The 27,750-nt window shown below is 41.0% G+C and overlaps 2 protein-coding genes across 6 annotated transcripts; one reads left to right on the forward strand and one right to left on the reverse strand.

The window, feature by feature from the left end:
* The first annotated feature begins 2,112 nt into the window (after positions 1-2,112).
* LOC118213829 lies at positions 2,113-27,750 on the forward strand. 2 transcript variants are annotated; one of them, XM_035393022.1, is made up of 8 exons: positions 2,113-2,493; positions 20,917-20,961; positions 22,054-22,290; positions 22,567-22,611; positions 23,539-23,613; positions 23,715-23,741; positions 25,332-25,377; positions 26,759-27,750. In XM_035393022.1, the coding sequence occupies exons 1-8, from the start codon at positions 2,418-2,420 to the stop codon at positions 26,850-26,852; spliced, it is 645 nt and encodes a 214-aa protein (XP_035248913.1). In that variant the 5' UTR covers positions 2,113-2,417; the 3' UTR covers positions 26,853-27,750. The 2 variants fall into 2 exon arrangements, with proteins under 2 accessions (XP_035248913.1, XP_035248914.1); XM_035393023.1 differs by having other exon boundaries at positions 2,114-2,493; positions 25,335-25,377.
* LOC118213828 lies at positions 6,726-19,242 on the reverse strand. 4 transcript variants are annotated; one of them, XM_035393020.1, is made up of 5 exons: positions 18,750-19,242; positions 17,423-18,128; positions 9,093-12,175; positions 7,625-7,761; positions 6,726-7,322 (listed from the first exon to the last, which is right to left on the reverse strand). In XM_035393020.1, exons 3-4 carry the CDS (start codon positions 9,913-9,915, stop codon positions 7,655-7,657), a joined length of 930 nt encoding a protein of 309 aa, XP_035248911.1. In that variant the 5' UTR covers positions 9,916-12,175; positions 17,423-18,128; positions 18,750-19,242; the 3' UTR covers positions 6,726-7,322; positions 7,625-7,654. The 4 variants fall into 4 exon arrangements, 3 of the variants coding, with proteins under 3 accessions (XP_035248911.1, XP_035248910.1, XP_035248909.1); XR_004762521.1 differs by having other exon boundaries at positions 7,625-12,175; XM_035393019.1 differs by having other exon boundaries at positions 6,726-7,761.

Here is a 27,750-nt window from a genome sequence, read left to right on the forward strand (position 1 = left end):
TTCAGGTCCAGGTCCGTCCACATGGAATTCATCTTCAGATGACCTCACTTTGTAGCAGTTTCCATAATTCATTTTGCTTGCTTGATAAATTTTGCAATACGATGGTGCAGTTTTTACAGGCTTCATACTCCAAAATCAAAGGAAATGGTATTCTAGGGTGCAGCGTTGTATAGTGGTTAGAGAACTGGGCTTGTAACCCAGAGGACTCATTCCCAGGTTGGACACTGCCATTGTATCCCTGATGAAGGTACTTAACCTGACTTGCTTTGATATATATTCACCTGTATAAATGGAAACTATGTAAAGGAACAAAGAAATGGATGCCGTTTTAGCATTCTGGATAAGTGCATTTGCTGAGTTATTTACAAATGATGTTTGGCACCAGGAGATGTAATTGAACATATAAGCACACTTGTGAGAAAAATAAGAGACACACAAGGCGGACTACGGTTAATGGGGTTTTTACTGTGATAGAGGTAGGATTATTTACAAGTAGCTCTATTTTACAGTATTTACACAAGTTTTCAAACACAAAAACACGCCAGAGACACACAACCAAGACCAGTCAAAAATAAAAAGAGTGGTGCCGAAAATAACAAAAATACCCTAACTACGAATTTATAATATAACGAACTAAATGATACAGAAAACAAAACCTATTTAACTAACCTAACTATGACCAGCGGTCATAAATATAGGGAGCGACACCACCACTAAACTAATATGCATAGACAGAGAACTCACCCTACGTGTAAGCACGTGTATAGGGGCCCCCGTATCTTACCTATCACTGGTCTCTGAAGTGAAACAGGGAGGATGGATTTTAGACAACAAAACTCTCTCTCTCTCTCTCTCGCACGCACGCACGCACACACACACACACACACACAAACTTAGCGTTGCACGGTCCAGTCTAGAATAAAATCATTTTGCAGTAACCTTGCTCTGAAAAATGTTAATAAGCTGCCTAGTGTGGGCAGGAAAAACGGGCCCCGGCCTGGGCCAGGAACGCCGAGGTCGCTCTCCTCCACACTGTTGAATGCTTCTTCAAAAGATGCACACTTCTCAGAGTCTGATGCAACTGGGTTTATTGTTAGTAAATCAAAGATTACATACAATAACCCGGGCTGATCTGCGCAGTTCAGTACAATTAACAGTCACTCATAAGTAAAGACAATACATCAGATCATTCTCCAAGCATTCCCAAAACACACTCTCCCTCCCCTCGGGCCAACTCCTCCTGTTGTGTAGCTTAAATCTAGTACTTCCTACTTAATTTTTGTTAATTACGTAATGCTGTTGACATCATTATTTTTATCTGACACCCAATTCTCGGACACCATTATTTATCAGCCCCTTCCTTCCTTATTTTAAAAATGATAGTGCTCGTCTCCCGCTTGAATCTCCCTCCCCCTTCTATCATAAATCACCTATTCTGACAACACATTTTCCAGAAAAGGCAGAAGCTTCCGTTAGTTTCACAAATGCGCCTTTATACAGCTTAATTAGCAGGGCAGAAATTGTGTGTGTATTATGTGTTTGTTCTTATCGCACCTATTTTAGTATGAAGCGCTTCCCTGCTGCCGGTTGTTAATCTTATTGCCAAGGTCGACCTTGGTCCACCTGTATCTTTCCTCCTTTGCTAGCCGGATGATAAGTTAGGGAGGAGACAGCTGGTGCTCATTAATACATTCCTTTCCCATATACACTGGGCCTGTGCTCTCTAACTACATATCTTTCCCCATACAATGGCCTTGTGTTTTTTGAGTACATCTATATTTATTTCCCACACTAGCTAGGCTGTCTAATGTCTAGCTATAGTTAGTAACAACAAACAATAACAAACAAAAAAAATCTTCCTAATGTATTAGTTGCTAGTTGTTCGTTTCTACCAGCCACCTAGCTAGCTAAGATAGCTAGGTTCAGATATAACTTTGAAGGCATTATCTGGCTAATTAGCCAGACAATGTTTTTGTTGTTGGTTGTTACTCACTAGCTAGACATTAAACAGCCTAGCTAGGCAGCTGACTAACATCTTTCAGATCTAGGTTACTGCAAAAATGATTTTTATTCAGACAGGACAATGAATATGGAACACGATATTAAACCCGGTCAACATTTCACGAACACAACTGTCTGTCAAAAATAGGTGACATGCCCACAAACAGCCGATTGTTGGCACGCGGCGCGGCGACAGGCGGCCGTCACCGCGTAGTGTGGCTTCACCGTAACTCCTTAGAGCCTCTTGAACACCTCGAGTAACTGTTAAGAGCTTCAGGCAGAAAGGCAATGCCTGCCTGAGTACCCGGCCCGAGTAACTTTCTGGACAACTTCATTCAAAGATGGTTCGATATTAACTGCTTCTCCGAAACTGCTGGACGGTTACTACATTTTTACTTTTTCGACAGCGTATTCTCATGAACATGTGGAGACCACAAATATTTCAGTGTGGACTTCTTCTGCTTGTCTTCGTTGAGACATATCGAGATGACGGTGAGTGTGTTTCTGGATTTTAATTCCTTTTGCGTGCAAGAAATAGCACCTGAAACTAAAACGCAAACATCGATTAAATCGATGAAAATAGTTTATTATTATGATTATGATGATTATTATTATTATTCAGTGAAATATTCAGTGTACTAGGCAGAGATTAGCATAAAAATTTCCGGGGCTAGAAACCTAAATTTTGAAATTCTGCCTAACGGATATCACGATTGGGACGCGGCAGGATGAGCCGATGAAAATGTTTAATCGAAGTACGGTGTGGCCATATTTGACAGAGTAAACGTCCCTATTAAGCCCACGTACCATATAAGCCCACTTGCAACTTCAGAGTCAAATCGAAAAAAAACTACATCATTTTTTGCTGTGTGATGTTTTTTCGAATGAAGCTGCTTGTTACGTAAATGACACTTTTTATTGTAAGTCAATCACATTTGTCGATATTGAGTTATCGAAGCATGTGTGGCATGTGCCTGCTGATCCCAGAAGAAGTTGCAAAAAAACTTAGGTGATTTTGGTACCCTCAGAAAATAACATTTTTTGTATATTTCTACTCCTGTTTTTGGAAAGTACTCACTTGTTATCAAAATTTAAGTGATTAGTGTTTTGAATGAGACATATGTTAGAATATTACCTGAATTAGAAATATTGTGTCTTTTGAAATCAAAATATGAGTTTTAGCACACTAGCAAACAGACCACATGCTGCATCAATACAGTAGCTACATAGTATGGTTCATTGCAATGACATAAAGCATGATAAGCATGTATAGTTTATATTTTTGTATGCAGTTTATATTATTATACTGTTAAATAGACAATAAATGTGTATGTTTATCTTTATTTATTTTTTAATTAACATTTTTACCTGGGGGGCTTAAAGGGGACTCTAGCAAAAAAATCACACTGACTGAGGTGGATGTAAATGAGTATAGCTAATTACTTCTCTACATGATCAATTTATACTTTTCATATTATGTTAGTGCACCATATAGATTTATTTCATACAGTTGTTTTTTTAATGTCATGTGAGTAGAATAAAATATTCTGTCTTTAACCATAAATTCACTGATGTTCCCTTTAAGCCCACCTGTTCCCATTAAGCCCACTTTACTGTGTTTCAATGGGGATTTTCTCCCTTTTGACCTCTGAACCATTTTCCTCCCTAATTTTGACCTCACCTGATGAATCAGCTCCATAATTCAGATAATTAATACCCATGTTTAAATATCAGTGATATTGCATACGTCAATTCATTCTGGATAGGCCTGTGTTCTATCTTAACATTAGCAATAATTTTTTAATCTTTACTTTTCAGATGAGTTTTAGTTTAAGATGACTAAAACACGAAAGAACTACAGTTCATGCCCACGCATGATAGAAGCGCAAGTTCATCCTCTGCAAAGCAGGGCTGTAGGGATCTGGACCATTTTGGACCTATTTGCGCAATCATGAGGTCATTGAAAATCTACAAAAATAAGATGAAAGCCATGAACGACTTGCTAGCGTAAGACAAAGACAACCACAACGTGGGCTAAAGATTGAAGCAAACAAATAAAATAAAGCTTAGACCACCCTATAACCTGTTATGTTACACTACTAAGATGGAGCATGGTGCAAATGATAGCCTTACTAAAACGATACAATCACCTCAAAGAGCATAGGCCTACGTTTAGTCTAGGAGAAAGTAGAAATTGCAGAAATGTTGACATCTTTATTGTTTATTTTGTTTAAGTTATAGGCTAATGATACATGAGCTTCAATATGTTATGACTGATGTCTCCTCATAATGAACTGTATGTTTTAATGTTACTCCACAATGAACTGAATGGTTTTAAAATATGTTTTTACAATGTTTTCAAACTACTATCCTAAATCTGTTTAACATTTAAACATTTATTGTTTAATTGTAAATCCTGAAATTGACTCATTTACTATCCTTAGAACATTAGTATTGAACTTGAAATTGTTTTTCATTCAGTCAGTCGGTCTTCAGAAATCTTCATAAAAACACCTGCACTTTCAACCAGCTGACTGAACCAGAAATTTTGGCCAATTTCAAATGCCAACAGCACACCATAGGATAGAGATACAGACAAAATGACAACACATATTGAAAAATGAAGTATTGAAGAGTAATTTCCACTATAGTTTTGATTTTGTTCGTAAATATTTTTTTGGCTACATTCCAAAGAAGACATGTTGTAAGTTTAACTTTTTCTGTGTTGACAACACAGCAAAAAGGCTGGTCATGCCTATTTCAAATGCCATTTACAGGCCATAGGATAGGAGTGGAGACAAAATGAAAATAGTTATTGAGAGCTAAGAGATTACAGATTTGAATAGAACAAGTTTGTATTGTTAGGATTTTTTAAATATATATTTATTTATCAACAAATCATGAAGTGGGCTTATTTGGAACACCCATGGGCTTAAAGGGTACGTTAGGTACCCATTAAGCCCATGCCAAACTTTTGACATATTTTGACAAATTAAACAATAAAAACATTAGAAATTGGTATAAATGAATTATTGACACTTCAAATGAGAGATTAGACTTTCATTATAACTAAAATGTTCTCACTTAAATTGGGGCAGTATACATGAAAAATGTCTGAAAAGCGGATTTGGTGGGCTTAATAGGGACGTTTACCCTAGAAGTCACGCAATAGCTATTTATAGGCTATTTGAATAGTTCATTTGCAAAAACAGATATGTCCATTTTTAGTAATTTTCATAAATCGTTTTTTTATTGTGCATTCCCGGTAATATCAATCAAACTGTACTTGGGTTGTTTTGATCAAGTAAAAACAACGCCACAAAATACAGGTAACTTAAAAAATTAAACTTTATTTAAAAATTGTTTTATTTCAAATTTAGAGTTTTTTGTCAAAAGCAGATAACTCCACCAGTCATTTTTCGTTAAAAGCAGATCCACATTTCATGTTTCAGAGCTTGTCGTGTCTAGGAACCGACAGAATTCAAAGATACTGTAAATGTATTGTGTATCAAGAGAATGTTTAGTTCTTTAAAAAAAGGGACGGTAAACCATCCTTTATTATTATGATAAAACTGAAAGATGTGTTACCAAAGTTATCTTTGTAGGTCATGTTATATACTATATTTTACAGTTTAGAATTTTGCATTAAGAGGTTGAAAGTTGAGCACAAGGGATAATAGTGCCAGTTTGGTTGAAGAAGTTATTTAAATACACTTGATTAAAGATTATATTTTTCATGGAAAGAAGTGGTGGTCTTTTTTATTTGAGAACACAGCATCTTCAAAGAGGTATAGATTTCATATTATACAACATAAGAGTAATTGTCTGTGTTTGCAAACATGTGTGCTCCCACTTAATTTGGTACTCAAATGGCAAAGGAGTATAAGGCAGGGCTGGAGATAAGTCCAACCATCAAGTTACACAAACAATTAATTCCTAGAGAGAGAGAGAGTAGGTGTGTGTGTGTGTGTGTGTTTTCTCAGAGTTAGGACTAAGATTCAGGGGTCAGGATTGGCCTGGTTTTTGAGCAGCTATTTGAAAGAAGCAACAGTAAGGGTAGGCCTAAGTGTTATGGAAGTCTGACACTTGATAATAAATAAAACTTATACATAGTGATACAAGTATATTATTACATTATCAGCTCCTATTATTACATTTTTAATGATTTTTATTAACCCAGCTAATAATGTAATAACCAGTCAATAATCTAATAACTTTTTGCACATAATGTAATAAGTTATTACGTTATTGGTTCAGAAATTTAATTACATTATTGGTCAGTTATTACATTATCGGCTTTTATTACATTAAGAACGGAAAAATTATTACGTTATTGGCAGTTATTACGTTATTGGCAGTTATTACATTATTGGCTGCTACAAGCCTTCTGCGCTTGCCTTTTTTTCTACAGTGGATACTGTGGTTTCTTGCGTTTCCATAAGCTTTGCTGCAACTACTGATATAGATTTATTGGATTACATATTGATTATATGAGTGTATAGTTATACGTGTGATATATTTTTATCATGAAGCATTGAGAGTTTGGAGGAAACAGTTTGATCAACATTGATGGGACTTCCCTAAATTTAACATGTGACGCAATCTCAATCATGGGGAGTCTCAAACTTTTCCTACATTTCCCCCCTTTCGGGGTCAAACCTCATGGCCCCGAAAAACTCCCCTCGCTTTATTCCTATTCTCAGCGTCAGACAGCGTCGGGTGTGCACCACCCCATGTATATTACGTTGGGTGCCTGCGCATCCCCTGCTGCCATAGCAGCATCCAAATGTATCAGATTCCTCAATGTAACGTTGTTCCCATGGTTCCTCCAACACTCTCTCCAGTCGCAAAATTTGATTATACATATCAAAGCTGTATATATTATTCTAAGTGACCCAACAAAGTTATCATACACAGTTTCTTAACACGTTGATTCGTAGCACGATGATTTGCCGCAGTCCTCGTAGTTGGTGGGCTCCTGGTATATCTTCCAACCAGAGTATGCGGTCTGCGCGTCACTCCACTGGAAAGCCGGCCTGCGATTCTCGTACTGGACCCGTAGGGGCACTGTTGGTGCTGTTGCTCCCTGGACTGGTGTCAGCGCCCGCAGTCCCTCCGCTCTCCCCGTCTCCCTGGACTGTGACAGCATCCGCCATCCCTCCGCTCTCCCCGTCTCCCTGGGCTGTGACAGCGTCCGCCATCCCTCCGCTCTCCCCGTCTCCCTGGGCTGTGACAGCATCCGCCGGAAACTGGAATCACCCGTCTGGCGCCTGGATCCTGTGTTAGTCACCCTGTATGACATCAATTGGATGCCTATAGCCCTGTGGAGAGAGGATCTCAAGAGAGAGAGGATACAAGACAGCAACACCAGATACCACTATCAGTGTTATCCCCACTGCAAGTCCTATTTTTGCCAGCCAACTTCCCCATCGCCCTTTATTCGACAGTTTTTCCTGCCTAACCTCCTTCATTATCTTTCTTAGTGGTTGCGTATTTTCACAATACCCTTCCACCCAATCCATGCTTAAACCCGTCATTCCTAAGAATGTCATCATTTGTCCCACTGTCTGTGGTAGCGGAACTTTCATTATTGTCTCCAACTGTTTATTTGACATTCTCTTACCGCCAGCCGTGATTACTCTTCCCAAGTACTTCACCTCCTGAGAGCAGAGCTGCAGCTTCTTCTGGACACCTTGTGTCCCACCTTTGCCAGTTTCTCCAGCAGTTTCATGCTGTCGCTTATGCACTGCTCTTTTGTATCTGCACATATTAATAAGTCATCAACATATTGCAACACCACACTTTTGAGATTTCTCGTTTTGTACCCTCTTCCCACGGTACCCTCACCAATTGGGGCTTTCCCCACATCTGAGCACTTACCATAATTTTGATCATTTTTTGATCTGCTGTGCACCAAATTAAAGAATTTTCTGTTGGCCTGAACTGGAGCTCTTCTGCTCTCTTAACCATAGGACCTAAGTCCTTAGCTTTGTACCCTGGATTGACTTTTAACGTTATGTGTGGGGCCGCACGTTCGTCCTGAAACCACTGCTCAATCCATGGGGTTCTTGCTATGTTTAATGCTGCTCCTTCCTGTCCTATCAGGAGCGCAGTTGACACCAAATATTGTCTTTCTCCTTTTCCCTTACTCCACTCTCTTTCTAGATCTAGGTCCTGGTAGGGATCAAACCTCATAGTACAATGTAAGTCATATTCTGGCTCAGTTGCCTGCAGGATCTGAGCCTCAACATATTTTTGCCAAGTGCTCCACACTTGGTCTTTTACTTGCGTCTTAATATCCCCTACCCAATATACATTTGCCATGTGGAGGTTTTCACTTCTCATATAGTACATTCTTGTTAAATCTATGCCCCCTCCTTCACAGTTTAATTCTAGTCCTAAGGCCAGAATTGCATCTCTTACGGGGGAATTTTTGCATACTACTACCTCTAATTTTGCTTCTTTTGCGCCTATTTTTATTAATACCGGTTTTGTGGTCGGGCTTAACATTGTTTTCCCAGAGAACCCTACTGTTTGAATAACTTCTCCCGACAGTGGCAGATGTGAGACATATTCTTTCCTAATGCATGTACATGTTGCTCCAGTATCTATCATCATAGGGACAATTTTTCCTCCGATTTGTACATTTATTATAGGTTCTTGTTCTGGCCCGTTTGTTATCATTACATGCTGCCCTACTCTGCCTGGGTTCTCTGGGCACCCCTATTGGGCACCTTGGTAATTTACAGGTCCCCCACTCTGATATGGGGGCCTAGCCTGGGGAGGTGGGGCCAAGTTGGGGTAACCCTGCAATTGTTGAGCCTGATTAGGTACCCAGGTCCCCTGGTTACCTGGGTACATCCCTTGGGTGTTTGGACACCATCTTTTTATGTGCCCCTCCTGACCACATCCATAGCAAATTATGGGGCCCTGTCTCTGTTGATTAGGAAAACTCTGTTGGTTCCAATTTCTATTTTGCATGTTGTTATTCTGATTCTGCTGCCCTTTCCACTGATTATTTTGACCACCATTCCCTGGCCCTCCCCCCCTTTGATTCCCACCCGGTTGTGGGCCCCCCCCTTTCATATTACCTTGCATGGCCACTGGGTGAGGGATGCCGGAGAAGTCGTAGACCACCGTCGGCTGGGGCACCATCCGGCTGCTCCATGGTTCAGGCGGGCGGGTGGCTTCAAAGTCAAAGAATCCATTGTCCATATTCTGTATTTTCACAGATGCCACTTTTTTCGCCTCTTTTTCTTTATCCAGCTCTTTTATTTCTTTCACCCTTTTTTCTTTGGCTCTCAGCTCCTCCAGCTGCAACTGCAGTAGCTTCCTTTGAATGTCTTTTGTTTGATCTTCCAGCTTTTTCCCCTCTTTCCGCTGCCTTTCTACAGCATGCACCACGTGATCCACAAACTCTCTGTGTGTCATGGTGTTCAGTCCCACCACCTCATCGAGGCGGCGCCCCACTTCCTGTGACATCCCCTCCCGGATGGCTTTGCGGAAGAGGGTGGTCATTATGGGATCTGCCTGTACGTCCCTTTCAGTTATCAATCTCCACCTGCGCAACTGCGTGTAGATGTATGTTGCCGGTGGTTCATTGTCTTTTAACGGCGGTCCCGTTAAGGTCGTTATGTCCGGTCGTGCGGGATACAGGGCTCGCAGAGCAGTCCAAACAACCCCACGCACGTTATCAAACGGCCCACCGTCCACTGCTGGAGACTGCGCATGGTTTCTGTCAAAGCCAGCCTGCTCAAATATGTCCAGCATTGTTTCCATCCCCACAACCTTTCCCAGGAGAGCCTTCAGGTCCCCCACAGCCAGGATCCGGCCCATCATCTCCTCCTCCAGCACCCTGATCCAGTGGCTCGCTCCATTCTGCAAATCAAGGAGATTGGTTATTACATTATGCATATCTTGGCTGGACCAGGGAATGTATCGGGGTACACCCCCTTCCCTAATCAACAATGGTGCTATAGTATTGGGCTTTTTAGCATTATGGCTATATCCTTCTGCTGCTGGGTTACGCCGGGTTGGCGGTCTTTCTCTTACGTTTTGATATCGCCCAGCTAAGGTCCCCCCCCAACCTGTGCAGGCCCCTCTACCCCGTCTGACTCTTCTGCCTCGCTATTACTTGCCTGGCTTGCCTCACTTTTTTCTGCTGGGGAGAACTCCTCCTCCCCTTCATTGTATTCTAATTTATATTCTGCTTGGGGGATTTGGTTTTTATTTGTAGTGCCTTTTGTTAAACTTAGCTTATGTTTATCTCGGGAATCTGTTCTCTTGGTAATTTTTTGCTTCAGCTCTTCCCACGTGTTATACGGGAGCTTTTCCCATCTAATGTTTCCCCACCCCGCAGTTTCGCGTTTTTTATGTTTCCCCGTCCCTTTTTGACCCCACCTGTTCAGGCTTTTGGCATATTTTAGACGATCGCTGTTTTTTCTCAGTGTCTCTTATCTCTTTTGCCTTTTTTATTAACCGGCTATGGTATTCATCATACTGGTTATATTTTTCCTTTAACGGCTCTTCTAATTCCTCCACTTCCTTATATTCTCCCCTTAGCTCTGCTACCCTTGTATCTATTTTTTCCTTTTCTTGCTCGAGCCGCGCTCTCTCTATCCCGAGCTGTTCCTCACCTTCCTCATGTTCTACCCACCCTTTTATTTGAACCTGTCCCTTTACTACCGGATACACTGCCGCTGCAGATGTTACCAGGCATATTGGGTATAAGCCTTTCTCTTTTATCACCGTATGTCCCGGTGACTGTGGGGCATACGGAGGGGGAGTCATTATTTCACTGCAATCCCTTTTTATTCCTACATCTTTTTCTAGGGAAGCGGACCTAAACCATCCTAAAATTGTTTTTTCCTGTTCTCTTTTTAGCTTTCTTTTTTCTGACTTGTCTCCTGTTCTATAATTTGCTATTACCCCTCCCATCTGATCGCATATTTCCCTATCAAACGTACCCTCTTTAGGCCATTTTGTCGCCATTCTTTTAGTTCTTTTTGTCCATTTTTCTGATATATTTTCTATCTCCTGTTCACATTTAGGATATTTTCCCGTGATTATTTCAACCAGCGTTTTCTCTTCTTTTTCCATTATTTTATGTTTATTCTAATACTTTTATTTTATTTGTTACTTATACTTTATTATATATTTTTACTATTTAACCTTTATTCTCAACCGAGGCTAATACTTTATATAACCTTTTTTCTCAGCCGAGGCTAATACTTTTATTTTATTTCTTATTATATATATTATTATATATTTAACCTTTGTTTCTTTACTTATTTTCCCCCGCTCACACCTTCTACACACTTCCCATTTCTTTTCTTATTTTACTTTATCATTTAATTTTCACCCTTCTCCTTTATAGTTGTACATACACATAAATCACAATTTTTACCTCCGTTGCCTCAATACAACGTTATTTCCGCGCAAGCACAAGCATCTAATCTAAGCATAAGCACAGCTTTAACAATATTTTACCTTACCAACAATTTTTTCTCTTACTTTATACCTCAGAGGACAGTGTTTTTTCCAACAAACGCTTTTACCAGAGCTCTTGCAGGTGGCCCTTCTTGGGTTTCTCTCCTCCCAAGTCTCTGGCACCTCTTTTTTTTAAAAAAAACAGCATCAGTGTAAACCTTTCAGCAGCAACAATATAAAATATTATTCCTAGTTCCGGTTCCAACACATTTTGCAACAAAACACCAGCATCAGTGTAAACCTTTCAGCAGCAACAATATATTCAAATATTATTCCTAGTTCCGGTTCCAACACATTTTGCAACTAATATACTCAACCATTATTCCTAGTTCCGATTCCAACACATTTTGCAAAAAAAACAATTTATGACGTCCTTTCACTCATACCACACTCAATTCACTCACGGTTCGTTGCGTACATTTCGGAAGAGCTCGCTGCTTCCTTCCCCTCAATTTTCGGTGTTAGTGTCCGGGTTAGTTGTACGAGAGGATTTCACTCCCGGCGTTCAGGGAGAGGACGTCAGAGGGGACAGTGCCCCAATCCGAAACAAAATAGTTAAATACTCTTACCTTTTGATTAGCTTGTCAGCTTTTTAAGGGGCTAGTACCCTCTGCCTCTGTCTCCAGGAGCCGGGAGCTTCAGCGATCCCTTTCTCGAATCCCGGACGAGCCCCCAAATGTCGTGTCTAGGAACCGACAGAATTCAAAGTCCAATCGCCAATCTGTAGAAAACAACTTCACAAGGGGAAAGACACCACGGCAGCAAGCTCTTCAGAAAGGTTAGACTTTATTGCACAGGTGCACAAAGCCGGATCAATTCAGCCGAGTTGAACCTCGATTGTCAGTTTCACCTACATTTTATACACAAATGTACCCCACAACTCCCCTTAACACATTTCTAAAAATACCAGCCATCTGGTCTTTTTGGCACCACAATGATTTTAATTTCCTGCTCTTGGGTCAGCCTGACCTTCTTGGCACCACAATGATTTTTTGTTCTTAGGTGATAACGTCATTGTGGAAAGTTACCCTAATAGAAAAATATCAGTCTTTACTCTGTAATTTTCCATTATGCATACAAGTCACAGCCTTCTGTAATTTTCTATTAAGCATACAAGTTACAGAGTTATAGCCTCCTGTACTTTTCTACTGTATTCAGGTTACACAGGGGTCACTGTAAAGTATTAGTCTTCTAGCACTTCTATTTGGTAATAGCGTTTTGTTAGTTTTTGGATTATATTTTAGCAATATATGATTAGTTTCTTGGTTAGTGTTATCTGCTGAGTGAGTAAGTGTGATTTTTCTTAAGCCTTCTGCGTTTGCCTTTTTTTCTACAGTGGATACTGTGGTTTCTTGCGTTTCCATAAGCTTTGCTGCAACTACTGATATAGATTTATTGGATTACATATTGATTATATGAATGTATAGTTATACGTGTGATATATTTTTATCATGAAGCATTGAGAGTTTGGAGGAAACAGTTTGATCAACATTGATGGGACTTCCCTAAATTTAACATGTGACGCCATCTCAATCATGGGGAGAATTTTCCTACAAGCTTAAAAAAGCCACTAAAGTACAATATTTAACATTCTTTAACATAAAACAAGTAGGTAAAGTGCTGGAAATCGCAACAAAAACAGCCCATTAATGGGCAATGTTGGAAAACATGGGAGCCACAGTTTACCCCTCTGAGGTGTCTCACATTGTAGTGGGCCAGTTGCAGATAACATTGATTGTTTACCACCACACCCAGTTAAATTGACCTTCTACCCCCTTGCCCAGTCAAATTGTCTCCCTTTGATATGCAGTACCAATAGCCGCGTTTCCACCAAAATTACCCGGAACTTTCAGTCCCAGGAACTACTTTACCAGGAACTAAAAGGTTCCTTCAGCCAATGGTTGTCTGCGTTTCCACCGGGGTCTAAAGTCCCGCGAAGATTAGGCAAATTAGCCCACTGACGTATGAAAAAGCGACGTTGTCGTCAGTCCATCTGTCATATGATTTCTTCTGTAACCCCATACTACCACCGAAGTAGCCTACATTATTTTCTAATAACCGGGACAGCCCGGAGGGGTTTATTCCACTTATATACAACGGGTTACCAACAATGACTATATATGGTTACTTTTGTATTTATTGATTTTTATCGATTTAATCACATGGAATTGAAATATTCTTCTGCAGCCGTTTGGGCATATTTTACCGTTGTCAAGCAAAACTGTCGTTGGTAGTTGAACTTGGACCGTTATGCAACAAATAGGATATAACAGACCAATAGTCAGATTGTAACTGTTTTATATATCCTCTCAAACACATTCATTATGCGAACATTCGCTTTCATGTCTTGACATCCGAAGCGACAGAATGCATTCACATTTCCAATATAACTGGCAACAACAGCAGAAAACATGCACACGTTGTAAACAATTTGCTGTTTGATTACTTTCTCATCGTCAATTCTATATAGGCTAATCGCAAAATGACAAGAATAGAACGAAAACTCGGACTTGCGTGAAAATTTAAATTAGCAGTGGTACAGCCACCGTTTGCTTTCAGAGTGGAAGACAGTTTCCAAGAATACTGGCATCAGTACTAGGTAAACGAATGTTCCCCATCTGAACAGTGTTGATGTAAACCAGAAACCAGGGTGTGATTAACATCTTATAAAATACCATATGCAAATCCTGTGGGGTGACTCAGAACAAACCAGTGACACTGATCCACCACCCTCTCCACTTCCTCTAAAGGGTGAACTTTCCTCTCTGTGGACAGTTCATTATAATTAATAGATACAATTGCATAACATGTATGAGTGTAATAATCTGTTGATTCAGCCATTCCCTTACCAGTTCAAACCTTAACAATAGTAAACAATACTGATCAAACATGACAATGACATTAGCTCAATCATAAACAGCATGCATGAATACCATATTTACATCATATTATAAAACCCCCTTTTTTTTTTTTTCTTCTGGTCCAAAAATGATGCCTTCTCTAGGAATAGGGTGCAGTGGAGGACATTTGCTCCAGTCCAACTGCTTGAGTCTTCCCATTCCTTTAGAGGTTGGCATTGTCTATTCTCAAATGTAACTTCATACATATATGTATTATTATTATTTATTATTATTATTATTATTTATTATTTTTTTTTTTTTTTAACCGTATAAATTTAGATGCATCATTGTTAGACCAGGGTAATATGTAGATTCATGCTCCATGGCCCATCTCCCCTGGTTATCCTGTCCCTCATCCCAACTAGTTATTGTGTTATCATAATGTGTCCAATTACGTGCTTTTACTGTCATAATGAATTCTTGTATTCTTGGAAACTGTCTTCCACTCTGAATCATATGTGATCTATATGGAGATTTGCTTGACACATTCCATGTGTCCTCTGTTGTCAATGCTTCATTGTCTTTCCACCTGTCTGATGTCATTTGGTGAATCCAACTGCAACTGCTTGTATCGTCCTTGACACATTGTGTGTCGTTTATGAATATGACAGGAACATCCCACTTAGTACTGTCCCCCAGTTCCAGAATACCGGGAGCCTCGTCCTCATCTCAATTAGTTCTGTAAGGGAGAGAAAGACCAAGTGTGAGTGTATATCCTTATGCAGTTTTAATCATTTAAACATTGACATTGGTATCAAGTTCTGCTTTGTTGTATAATCTCCACTGGTCCCAATGATACCAGAAATATTGTATTGCCCTACCCCGCTTTTGTATCACCAATTTCAAATTTGTTTCACCAGGTTTGTTTATAACTTCATATGAACCTTCTCAGTTTGCTTCCCAGCCTCCCCCTTTTAAATTTTTATTATTATTATTTTTTTAAGCATCCCTGATTTGGAAAGTCACTCTGTATGTGGGGTTGGACTGTGAAAGGGATTCTCAGAGCCTTTCTGGCTGCTCTGCTCAGCATGTGCCTTAATCATAGACAATAGGTCTGTGTATGTGAGAGTGCCTTCAATCTGGGGCTGTTCTGTCTGAGGCTGCTGTGCACGCAGCTGTTTTTGGCCCTTTTCCTTCCATCCCTCCTCCTTTTGATCAGCACTGTCGCTTGGAATGGCCAACGCGCTTGCAATTGGCACACACACGGGGGCTTCTACACTCATTCTGAATGTGGCCTGGCTTCCCACAGTTAAAACAATGAAATTTGGCCTGGCCCTTATTAGATGCTAGCACAGCAACCCTTTTTCTAGAGCTCTGTTTAGGGCTCAGTGAAGAGAGTTGCGACTCATTCCACACAGTTAAACAGTCTTGGATATCCCTGCCTATGTGCTGTCTGACTGTGCACCCAGTTCTCTATTCAATTGTAACAATAAATGTTGGCAAGTAGGAGAGACGAGATCTTTGTATTTATTAATTACCAAACTCCAGAACATTGGATCGTCACCTGTCAGTAGTGCTCTGTTCCCTCCACCTATGTTTCGATTGTACACAATTACAAATGTTCTAAGAAAATCAGTGTGATGCTGCCCTTTCTTAGGTACATTTTCTCATGTCAGCTATAACGCGATAACCCACAGCCTCGCTCATTAGCCTTAACCTCGCATCATGATTGGGGAAAACAACAGGGTTTCCCTGACCCTGTATGAATTCTAACGGAATAGTAACCGATGTAGGGAGCACAGATTGCAATAATTTACAACAGTCCTTGTCAGTTAGCGAGTGTATTCGCTGCAGCGTTTGCACCTTTTCAACAACCGCGGTCGGGTCACTAACTCCTAAATGTGGGAAGTTGTTGTTGCAGTGTAGCCAACTCTGAAAGTGTAAGATTGCGATCCACCTGTTGATCCGCATATTCATATATGATAGCCCCATTGACAGGATTTTGTGTTCCGCTTGTACGAACTCTGCGTGTTATTATTGGTGCGATTTTAGTGTTTTTTGTCCCGACTGATTTAGTTGCTTTTTGTGATGTAGAACTTCTAGAAACCAACCTTCGGCAATTAGAAAGAAGTGAATTGGTAATAGATGCATTACATTCTGTCCCCCCAGTAGGCCTATGAAACCCCGGCTCCTCATCTAAAATTTCATTATCACTTCTTTCATCATCCACATCTAACAAAGGAGCTGTTTGGCAGTTTGTCTGTCTGACTTCCCATTCGTCATCATCAGAACTGTATACGGACTCACTCTGCTCCTCTAATGTCCTTAAAATCACTGCCACTCGCCGTTTCATTATGGTATTTGCAAGTTTTTGCTTTGCCATTTTTTCTTTCAGCAACCTGAACTTTTGTACTATGGCCCTATCCTTGTTTTCTCCAGACACTTTAGATACGTCTTTAAATGCTATCTGCATGTCCCGTAGCGGTTCCTGCGTTTTAGCCAATGCTGCCGCAGTAGTAGGCCTACTCAGTATCTCCCTTGTCTGACAAATTTCCTTACTAAATTCTAAGTGTGCTGTGGCCTGTGCCATGCGTTCTGCAACAGATTCCTCCAACGCCCTTGCATTTATTTCCAGTTTGTTCTTCAAACTTTCAATTTCACATCGCAATTTAGGAATCTGTGCAACTTTATCTTTCAGTGACTTAATTGTTTGGACCATAGCCATCACGCAGTTAGCCTGTCTCCTTTTCTTATATTTCTCATTTTCATTGCGCTCTTCACAAGCAGTCTGAAGATATTCAACAACATCCACTTCCTGTGGTACGCTATAAGAATCCTCCTTACAATGTTTGGCCAACCACCTAGCGGCCCACGATTTCCAACCATTCACTGCCATTCCTAAACTCCTGTACAATGGACAAACAAACTTTTCGTACTTGAAATTGTCCAAGGTCTGTGTAACTTTATACAAGCCCCTATCTAGAACACTGTACACATGTACAATCAATTCTGGCCACTTGTATTTTAAAACATTACACAATTTTCGTAACTATTCCTCTACAATATTACATACATAAATATTTTATACTCACATATGTACGTGGTCCGTTCCGTGCCTTCAAGTCCGTTTTTCCTTCAGCGTTGGCAAATGGCTTCCAAAACAGTCCTCCTCTTGCTGTAATCCTTTCTTGAATTCGGCATCAACGTAAAAAAGAAAGTCTCTTCTGTAGGCCAGTGTCACACGTGAATGTCAGCCTCCCCAGTTTTTTTTTTTTTTTTTGAAAAACGCAACAAGAACGACGGATTTGGGCTGGCTCGCCAATAATGTGGAATTTTTAAGAGTTCAATTTATTCCGCCGTACTTTTGTAAGTAGAAAAATAAATGCAGGCACGTCTTCGTTTCAAAATAGGTAGTTTAATGTAGCAAGGGAACTAGTGAGTCTGTTACCCAAGTACAGATAAACAAAGAACCAACAAATGACAGAGACAGTGATGCCGGTAGTCCAGCCAGAAGATAGTTGTAGTAGTCCAGGCGGGATAGTACCATTGCTTGGACCAGGAGCTGGGTTGAGCAGGTGGTGAGAAAGGGGCGGATTCTCCGGATGTTATTTCCGCCAGGTGTAGCACGGCGAGCACAATGGCCAGCTGTGCAGGGAAATGTTTTGATGTCGTCTCTCACTACTTGTCTCTTGGCTGCCTTTTCATTTGAGTTGCGAGCACCACCGTGGTTTTCAGGCATTGTCACCCCATTCTGCATCCAGTATTTGGCAATGTTGCAGAGGCAATCTTTTTTGATGCCTGGAAAAAAACAATAATTATTTATTAACACACTGCCCCCTCTTGTAAAGCTCTTGGTTAGAGCAGTGAGCAATTAGTGGATTGAAGGAAAATAATTGACATCTTTTTTGATAGCTTATTAATTGTTTAAAATTATTTAAAGTTTAAAATCCAAATGCCAAACATTTGCTTTTTTTCAGATTCTCAAACATTAACATTTGTAACGTTTCTTAGTTTTATATCAATTAAAAATGTATCTTTGGGTCTATGAACTTCAAACAAAATAAGCAATTTGAAAAAAACAATCCACAGATACATTGAAAATGAAAATTGTCAGTAGTGTGAAGGAAGAATTGGAATGTTATAATCAAGGTGGTGTGTTCTTAACAGACTGAAAGCCCAAAGCAATGTATAGAAATAAAAAGCAATCTGAAATGAAATTTAAACATGGATAAGAGGGGGACAATGTCAGGTCTTTAACCACAAGAAGCTACTCATTTCTGGGGGAGAGATGACTGTTATAGCCTACAGCCTGCATTAGAACCAGTGCTCCAGCCAATCCATACCCCACAGAATAAAACCATTTAGCCAGCTTATTATCCACAACATAAACATAGACATTTAGCAATATTCAATACTTACAAAAAATGCTCATAAATGACGCTTTGCAGACAGGTATTTTTCCAGTCTCAGTCAGAACGAAGTACTTGACCGTCAGATCCCTTGTTTTCTGTTTTGGATTATCCACTTTAGATCTTCGCCGTTTAACTGGCATGATTTCCATGCAAGACAACAGAGTGGCATCCTGTTTTACTTTATCCGTTGTGGAATAAAGCACCCGGTTTATCTTGGTTAACCCCTCGGTAGACAGTGCAGATGCCTGACAAACTTTTCCTGAGTTGTGTTCACAAGCAATGGAGGGAACTTTTCCCTGACCGCTATGACGCGCTTTTTTCACTACGTTACGTGAGTAAGTTTCAGCTTTCCTCTTCTTTTTACGCCCTGAGGCGATAACATAACCGGCTCTTCAGTTTGGTCGAAATTATCCATCTTTGCAAAAGTTAGTTTGACTTTGAGCCAAAGTTACACCGAAATTCACTTTCAGTAAGCACATCTCTGAGTCGCGGCCATATTGCGTCACCTGACCTGAATACTGCGCGCTGATTCGCTGAACGGATTTATCGGGCTTTGTTCAAGAACAGCAATGGCGTTTGACGGTCTCTGCTGTAAACTTCCTATGCATTTTCAATGGACAATAACGGCGTATGTGACAAAACGGATTTAGGGTTCAGAATGGGCTATCTGTAAACAGTAACTCACGGCAGTCAGTTCATTTTTTTAAAGGATGGCGTTTATCGGTTTTTGAAAATGAACTCTTAATTTGTAGGTCCCTTTAGATAAAACCAGCTCCCCGGCTCCACAAGTCCGGTTCCTCCGTTTGAGCAATTTCCAAACAACTGACGGTACCACAAGCATCTGTACAAACAATTGTATGCAAATATAAAAATCTTGGGACCACACAGACACTGCATTGTTCAGGAAGGAGGCACAAATTAATTCTCAGGGCTGAACGACCTTTGGTCCGAAAGGTTCAACTGAACCCCAAGACAACAACAAGGAACAGGTGAAAGAGTTGGAGGCATCAGGTACCAAAGTATCTACATCCCCATGCCCTGAAAGGCTGTCGCGTGATAAAGGAGCCCCTACTCGAAGACCGGCATAAAAAAGACAGAATTAAGTTTGCAGGTGATCACCAGGACAAAGACCTAGCCATTTGGAGGAGTGTTCTTTGGTCAGATTAAACAAAAATTAAACTGTTTGGCCATAATGATCAGTGCTATGTATGGATGAAAAGGGTGAGGCTTTTATTCTGAAGAACACCATCCCAACTGTGAAGCATGGGGGTGGCAGTATCATGTTGTGGGGGTGTTTTGCTGTTAAAGGGACTGGTGCACTTCAGAAAATAGATGGCATCATGACAAAGGAGGATTGTCTAGAAATACTGAAGCAACACCTCAAGACATCAGCTAGAAAGTTAAAACTTAGTCGGAACTTGGTCTTCCAGCAGAACAATGATCCTAAGCATACCTCCAAAGTTATTTTAAAAAATGGCTTAAAGACAACAAAGGGAAAGTATTGGAGCGGCTATCACAAAGCCCTGATCAGAAACCCATAGAAAATTTGTGGACTGAACTGAAAAAGCATGTCCGAGCAAGGAGGCCCATAAACCTGACTGAGTTACCCAGGAATGGGCAAAAATTCCAGCAAAGTATTGTGAGAAGCTTGTGGAAGGCTACCCCAAGCGTTTGATTCAAGTTAAGCAATTAAAAAATAATGCCACCAAATACTAAAAAAGTGTATGTAAACGTTTGATCCACTGAAAATCTGATATAGTACATAAAAGCTGAAATAAATCTGTCTCTTAGCTATTATTTTGAAATTACTTCTTATAGAAATAAAGTAGATACACGAATTGACTTAACACAGGAAATGTATGGAAACATGAAATTGTGAAAAATTGAGTTTGAAAGTCTTTAGCCTAGGTGTATGTAAACTTTTGGCCTCAACTGTGTATATATATATATTTTTTGTAGCAATAACTGTGGTACGATGCATGAAAAGAAGCTTGACCAAAGCCAAAATCTGCTTGAAATTCCTTCATTTAACATACAATGTAGGTGTCTAGGACTGGACACAGTAGAAATGCAGTTTGCACAGCTATCAGACTTCCCTGTGTGTAGTTTTGTGATCATTTGCAATCATATGCAATCATATGTAAGTTGTGTGTAATCATAACCTCTTTCTGCAGCCTGCGCTGATCGTGATCTGCCTGCCAGTCTGAAGCCTTCCTCTGGTAAGTGCTTTCTGTGAGATGGAATGAAGAAATGACCCCAAACACATGTCTGACGGATCTGAAACACTCTTCAGGAGGCAGGTGTGGATACTGTATGTCAGTGTCTACTGTCCACAGAAGCCTTTAAGCACAGAACCACATAGGCTACACTGCACGATGCAAAAAAAATGGTTAGCAAAAAACAGGATGGCCAGGCTGCAGTTTGCCAAGAAGGACCTTAAAGAGCCTACAGAGTTCAGGAAAATGATTCTGTGTACAAATGGCTTCTGATTGATGCATGCATAGTTATTACTAACTGAACAGAAGGAAAGGTTCACGGAATTTGGAAGAGTGAGGAAACTTTGGTTGCTGGGATACCATGGCCAGATGAGCCAGGTCAGACATGGTGAAATGACACAGATTAAAATGTCAAAGTAGGCGTACAAATACGTTAACAGCGTTTACAGCTGAAAAAAGTGATCCAGGGTGTTACCTTTACCCTTTAAGAAAGTGTGGCCATATTTGATGAAAGTCACGCAAAAGCCATTTATAAGCTATTTGTCGGTCCCTTCGGAAAAAGTGGCTCCCCAGCTAACCTGTTCATAAAGAAACTGCTGATATCGGTAATTAGCCTATTATTAGCCGGAACTATTGGTCCATTATGGAAACAACTGAAGTCCGATCAGAATGAAAGAAAAAAGAAAGGGCCTGGTCACCCATTGTTTTTGCTGAAGTTATGGAATTTGGGGTTCCTATTAAACCTACCGAAACATATGCATAAGCGGTAGCAGAAACGTAATATGGGACGTGCTATGCTCGTTCTGCAGCTACAGTCCTGATCTTATGCCTCTAGTGATGAATCTGACCCTGATACTCCAATAAAATCAAAGGAAAAAAAGAAAAATGGTGAAATGTCACTCACTGAGTTGCAGAACATCATTGTGAGAATGCAGGTTTCCAACACTTTATTAAGGCTGTTCACAGTCCTACACACGCCTCACTTGTTTGGTCTTGGGTGTCCTATCATGACGACTGTGAACCCTGCTGTTTTCTCTCTCATCGATGCACAAACCCTGTTCCAGGTAAATTAATCTTCCCATTTTCATGTTACAGAGCAGTGTGCAGTTTGCTTGGAAGAGGGCTGCAAAACGGGTGTGAGTAGAATCATACTGGCTAAATGTGACAAGACTTTATGGCAGAAAAAAAAAAAAATCCCAGAATGCTCTGTGGGAAACCTAAAGCCAGATGCGCCCTGTATGATGAGTAATGGAAGCCTTGTCCTACGGACTGAGCAGCCCCTTCATTTCGAAGATACGGATGTCGGGAGGACATTCCGCATGGACAACATGCGTGAGTATTCCAGCCCTGGCTCTAGTTTGAGTGTGGTTGTTGTGGTGAAGAGTAGTGGGAACGAAGGTTCCGGATACCTTGCAGATGATTACATGTAAAAACCAAAACCGAAGCCAAAATCTGCTTGAAATTCCTTCATTTCACATACAATGTAAGTGTCTAGGACTGGACACAATAGAAATGCAGTTTGCACAGCTATCAAACTTCCCTCTGTGTAGTTTTGTGATCATATGCAATCGTATGTAAGTTGTGTGTAATCATAACCTCTTTCTGCAGCTTGCGCTGATCTTGATCTGCCTCCCAGTCTCAACCTGTCTGTTGGTAAGTGCTTTCTGTGAGATGGAATGAAGAAATGACCCCAAACACATGTCCAATGGATCAGAAACACTCTTCAGGAGGCAGGTGTGGATACTGTATGTTAGTGACTACTGTCTGAAGACGAATTAAAGCACAGAACTACAGAGGCTACACTTCACGATGCAAACCACTAGTTATCTGCAAAAACAGGATGGCCAGGCTACTGTTTGCTGAGAAGGATCTTAAATAGACCACAGAGTTCTGTAAAATGATTTTGTGGACAAATGAGACCAAGATTAACTTGTATCAGAGTGATGGCTCGAGCAAAGTGTGGAGGCCAAAAGGAACTGGCCAAGATATAACCCCCCCCCCCCCCACAATCTTATGGGGGTTATAGTGACTACGTAGTTTTCTTAAGTCACCGCTAGACTAGGAGGGTTCTCCACATGCATTTTGAGCAAATTCGCAGGCTGCGTTAGATGTAAATCTAATTTATTTTCTCAAAAATGATAAACCAAAACCAGGTGTACTATGGGTTCAAGGCCTAAGTGCTGTTTGGGACAACCGGTTTTATTAATTAATTTTTTTATTTTATTTGGCTTTGTACTCTTGTGACAAAGTATTAAACATGACTACTTTCATTTACATATTAATATGTCCTAAGCATTATGGTGCCCTGAAATGGGGGGACTACATGATGAAACCAAGATAAAAAAATAAAACCTGAGAATCTGCATTTAACCCTTGTGTATTGTCTGAATACAAATCTAAAATTTGTGATCAAACAATACACAAAAAATACATCTTTGTCTCAAACATTCTGTAGCTCACTGTGTACGTTTGTGTGTGCTTGTGTGGTGATGCTGCTGCAATGGGAAGGCTTGTTCTGAGTAGCCTCTATCAGAATGTAAAGCCATGGAACATTTGCTTTTTACCCTCTTGGCTGCACAGGAGCACCGGACTTGAACCAGATTAATGCTACCACCAACTCCACGACCACGCCTGCATCCGCCTGGCCACCCTGGAGTGAGTTCTGAGAAAAGGAATAGGCACTAGCAAAAAACTGCCTGCTGATCTTCTTTAGAACTCAAAGATTTAATCCATTCTTCTGTTTTTTTTCCTTCCAGAAATTGCTATAACTGTGTGTGGTTCAGGTAAGTTTCCTACTGCTACTGCATATCCAGCATTCAAACTTGCAACCTCCATATCTCTAGCAGGCTGTGAAGGACAAATGGGCAAAGGGAACATGCCTTTGTGCACTTATCAATAAATAATAAGAATCATAACCATGGGTTTACATTACAGTACATGTTGATTGTACCAAAGAGATTGGAGGCTAGTGCTTATTGGCTAATAGTACCATACCCGCATTTCCACGTTTGTTATTGTACTAATATACAGTGCTTATGTTTCAGTGCTTAGTCCCATACTCACTGACTCACTGATATTGAACTCTGTAATGTTGGCACCTCAATATCTGTAGCCTTTTACAGTAGGTGATGTCACACTTCTGTCTTACTGATGCTCTCCACTTCTGTTAGTCACTCTGCGTAAGAGCTGGGGATGCACCGATTGATCGGCTGTGGATCGGAACCGGCTGGAACACACGATCGTCCGGCTGGGTTTTTTAAATTTGGCCGATCTGTATTCCGGTTTTATGATGTAAGAAACATGAGCATGCGATACCTGCAGCTTTCAACAAGCTTACTAGAGAAATCGACTCTTCTGCCGCGACTGCCGTCATCACGTGCTGGCGCAGATCACGGTGTGAAGCGTCAAAACGCACTCTTCTGGAAGCAGCTGAAAAGATTCAGCCACGCTGAATCAGAGCTCCTTCATCGTGTGCTATGACAACAGTAACAATTGGCCTAATGCTTCATTATTATAATAAACCATGAACAATCTTTTCTTTGTTAGCTTACCTGTTGAAAAAAAAAAGTTAAAAAAAAAAAAACTTTCACCTATCGGAATCGGCTGATTTGGCTTTAAAAAATCGGCCACTGGAATCGGCCATAAAAATTCCTTTTCGGTGCACCCCTAATAAGAGCATCTGCTAAGAAACAGTAATGTAATAGCGCTGTACAGTGCCTGCATATTCACTCAGCAGATCAGTGGCCTGAGAGAATATACACTGCCTGGCCAAAAGAATAGTCACCGTTTGGATTGGACAGTTTTTTGGACAGTGCCCACTGTACAAGCCTCTGGAGGCAGTCTGGGGTTGCTTCAATTGGTCAGGTCTAGGCTCAGCAACGTTATGCGGCAATAAAATGAAGTCAGCTGAGTACCTGAATGTACTGAATGACCAGTTTATCCCATCAATGAATTTTTTCTTCCCCGACGGCACGGGCATATTCCAGGACGACAATGCCAAGTTTCATCAAACTCAAATAGTGAAAGAGTGGTTCTGGGAGCATGAGGAATCATTTTCACACATGAATTGGCCACCAGAGAGTCCTGACCTTAACCCCATTGGAAGTCTTTCGGATGTGCTGGAGAAGACTTTACGGAGTGGTTCGACTCTCCCGTCGTCAATACAAGCTAATGCAATTCTGGATGGAAATAAATGTTGTGACGTTGCATAAGATTGTTGAAACAATGCCACGACGAATGTGCGCCGTAATCAAAGCTAAAGACGGTCCAACGAAATATTAGAGTGTGTGACTTTTTTTTGGCCAGGCAGTGTACAGTGCTATCAGTGTGCAGTCCAAGGTGTCCATTAATTGATTGTTCTTCTCCTCATACAGTAGTTGCTGTCATTGGTGTCATTGCCATCGTTATTTATCGAAGACGGTAAGTTGTTTCCAAAAAGAAAATTTTCATAGGCCATGCAGAATTCATAGATGCACACAAAATGGAAACAGACATAAATTGTTTGTTTGGGGGGGGGGCGGCACAGAACCTGCAGAATCTACAATGCCTGGGGAAAAATGGGGCAATTAAATATAGTGGATATTTACAGGTAACTTGTGTGTGTAGATTAGGTGCACCATGCCTCTGGAATTCAATCCCAAGCCATATCAGAGGTGCAGCTACAATTGGTTCTTTTAAAACGTATCTTAAGACTTACTTGTTCTCATTTGCCTATTCCTCTTAGTTTTGACTTCTTAGGTTATTTATTTATTATTATTATTATTATTATTATTATTTTTGTAAAGCGCCCTGGGATGTACGCATGAAGAGTGCTATATAAGATCTTATTGTATTGTATTGATGGTGTGTAACCAATGCTGTGCATGAATCCAGGGTGGGCAAGGAGGGAAATCTGCTTGCATGTAATGACATGACTGCATGTTCTGATAAGCTTGCGCACAGCTGAAAACTGAGACAGGCTGCTGTTTCCTCTGCAAGCAAAACTGCATTGGTTTAAAGCAGGGGTGCACAACAAGGGCTGATCTGTTTCAAGATTTCTTACCAACTTCTGCTCTTAATTATTTGGTTAGCTCACTCATATCTTGATCTGGGACGGTACAGTGGTGCAGTGGGTAGCACTGTCGCAAGAAGGTCCCGGGTTCGAATCTGGCCTGGTGCTTTTCTGTGGGGAGTTTGCATGTTCTCCTCGTGTCCGTGTGGGTTTCCTCCGGGCACTCCGGTGTCCTCCCACAGTCCAAAGACATGCAGGTAGGCTAATTGGAGACTCTAAATTGCCCATAGGTATGAGTGTGAGTGAATGTTGAGTGAATGGTGTGTGTGCCCTGCGATAGATTGGCTGTCTGTCCAGGGTGTATTCCTGCCTCTCGCCCAGTGCATGCTGGGATAGACTCCAGCACCCCCCGTAACCCTGACCAGGTTAAGTGGGTATAGATAGTGGATGGATGGATATCTTGTATAAGCACCAGCTACAGTCACAGAGTGCAAGTGCATCCTAAAGATTTTATTGTGCTCAAGTATAGCAGTTTATCCAGTGATCCAAGAACTAAAACTAAGGGAATTGGTTTGAACAAAAATCAGCACACTGACCGACCCTCCAGGACCAGAGATGTGCACCCCTGGTGTAACGGCTAATTAAAGCAGGGTAAATGGTGGAAGAGAAAGCCTGGAACAGAACTACTCATCCTTCACACAGACCAGCACAATTGGAGTATTTTATTTCAATGTGTGAAGAGGTTTACACATTAAGGTGACCTCTTGTTGACAGTCAACAGGAAATATAATTTTGGCTCTACCTCCTCAGGCATAAGAGGCGTCGGGAAGGACAGGATGGGGAGCGTCCCCCTGACAATAACGTGGAGATGGATCTTCTTAATAGAGACGATGAACACAGTTGAACGTTCCTACCGTAGTTCACATATTTTGCGGTTAGCCAGTACACTTATTACTTGAAATAACTAACGAAGACCTCCCTGATTTTAAGTACTAATTCTAAGTACTTTTAGTGGCCAGCTCATCTGAATACTTGATCTTTTCGGAGGAATTATTCTCGGCAACACCCCTGTACGAACCTGTCAGTCACTGTCCGTCTTCTGCTGTGGTCTGAAGATACATCTGTTCAGACAGTACCTGGGCTAACTGTCACCACTCTGCAGGGCACTAACAACCTAGGATCATTCTTAGCACTTGTACTTCTGCTTCGTTCCTATGGCACATTGCACATGTACCTCCTGTGTCACTGTCATGTTGCATCTACCTCTATCCAGCACTTATATTATGCTTGTGTCATGATCTTGATGTTGTAGCTTGTTGTCATGCCTCCTAGTTTGACTTAACACAACTCTCTGGCCTAGCCTATGAGCTGAGGGGAGATAGAAGGTTTTTTTTCCCTAAATCTAGCTCTCTCTTTCTTGTTTCTGCAAACCTGCGTACTGCACCTTTAAATTATGCTGAGAGTGACCTGCTGAACTGCCGCAATTGTTTCTGTCTATTTCCCGTCTTACAGGTCGGTTTTGTGCACAAACACACTTTATGAATGTGAATTGTAATGCTGTGAACTGAATACTGTGTCAATGATGCCTAACAGTGCCTTCCTTTGACTTTATTTGGGCCACCCACCCAAATCGATTTCCCCCCACCCAAAAAGATTTTTAGCTGCGACCGCAGCTCAATAGCGCTCTGTCGGTCGGTCGCTTGGTCCACGAAAGTGTCCCAACCCGTAGCGGCCACAGTTTTCGCCCCAGGAGGCTGAAATTTGGCATGGACGTTGGTCATGACCAAAGGTAGAGCTGAGTA

The sequence above is a fragment of the Anguilla anguilla genome, chromosome 15, assembly GCF_013347855.1.
Source record: "Anguilla anguilla isolate fAngAng1 chromosome 15, fAngAng1.pri, whole genome shotgun sequence".
NCBI lineage: Eukaryota > Metazoa > Chordata > Actinopteri > Anguilliformes > Anguillidae > Anguilla > Anguilla anguilla.

Coding starts and splice junctions, on each gene's coding strand:
- LOC118213829 (XM_035393022.1), top strand. CDS start 2,418: ATGAACATGTGGAGACCACAAATATTTCAGTGTGGACTTCTTCTGCTT. Junction 2,494..20,916: donor TGAGACATATCGAGATGACG/GTGAGTGTGTTT, acceptor CTCTTTCTGCAG/CCTGCGCTGATCGTGATCTG. Junction 25,378..26,758: donor ATCGTTATTTATCGAAGACG/GTAAGTTGTTTC, acceptor CTACCTCCTCAG/GCATAAGAGGCGTCGGGAAG.
- LOC118213828 (XM_035393018.1), bottom strand. CDS start 9,915: ATGCATAATGTAATAACCAATCTCCTTGATTTGCAGAATGGAGCGAGC.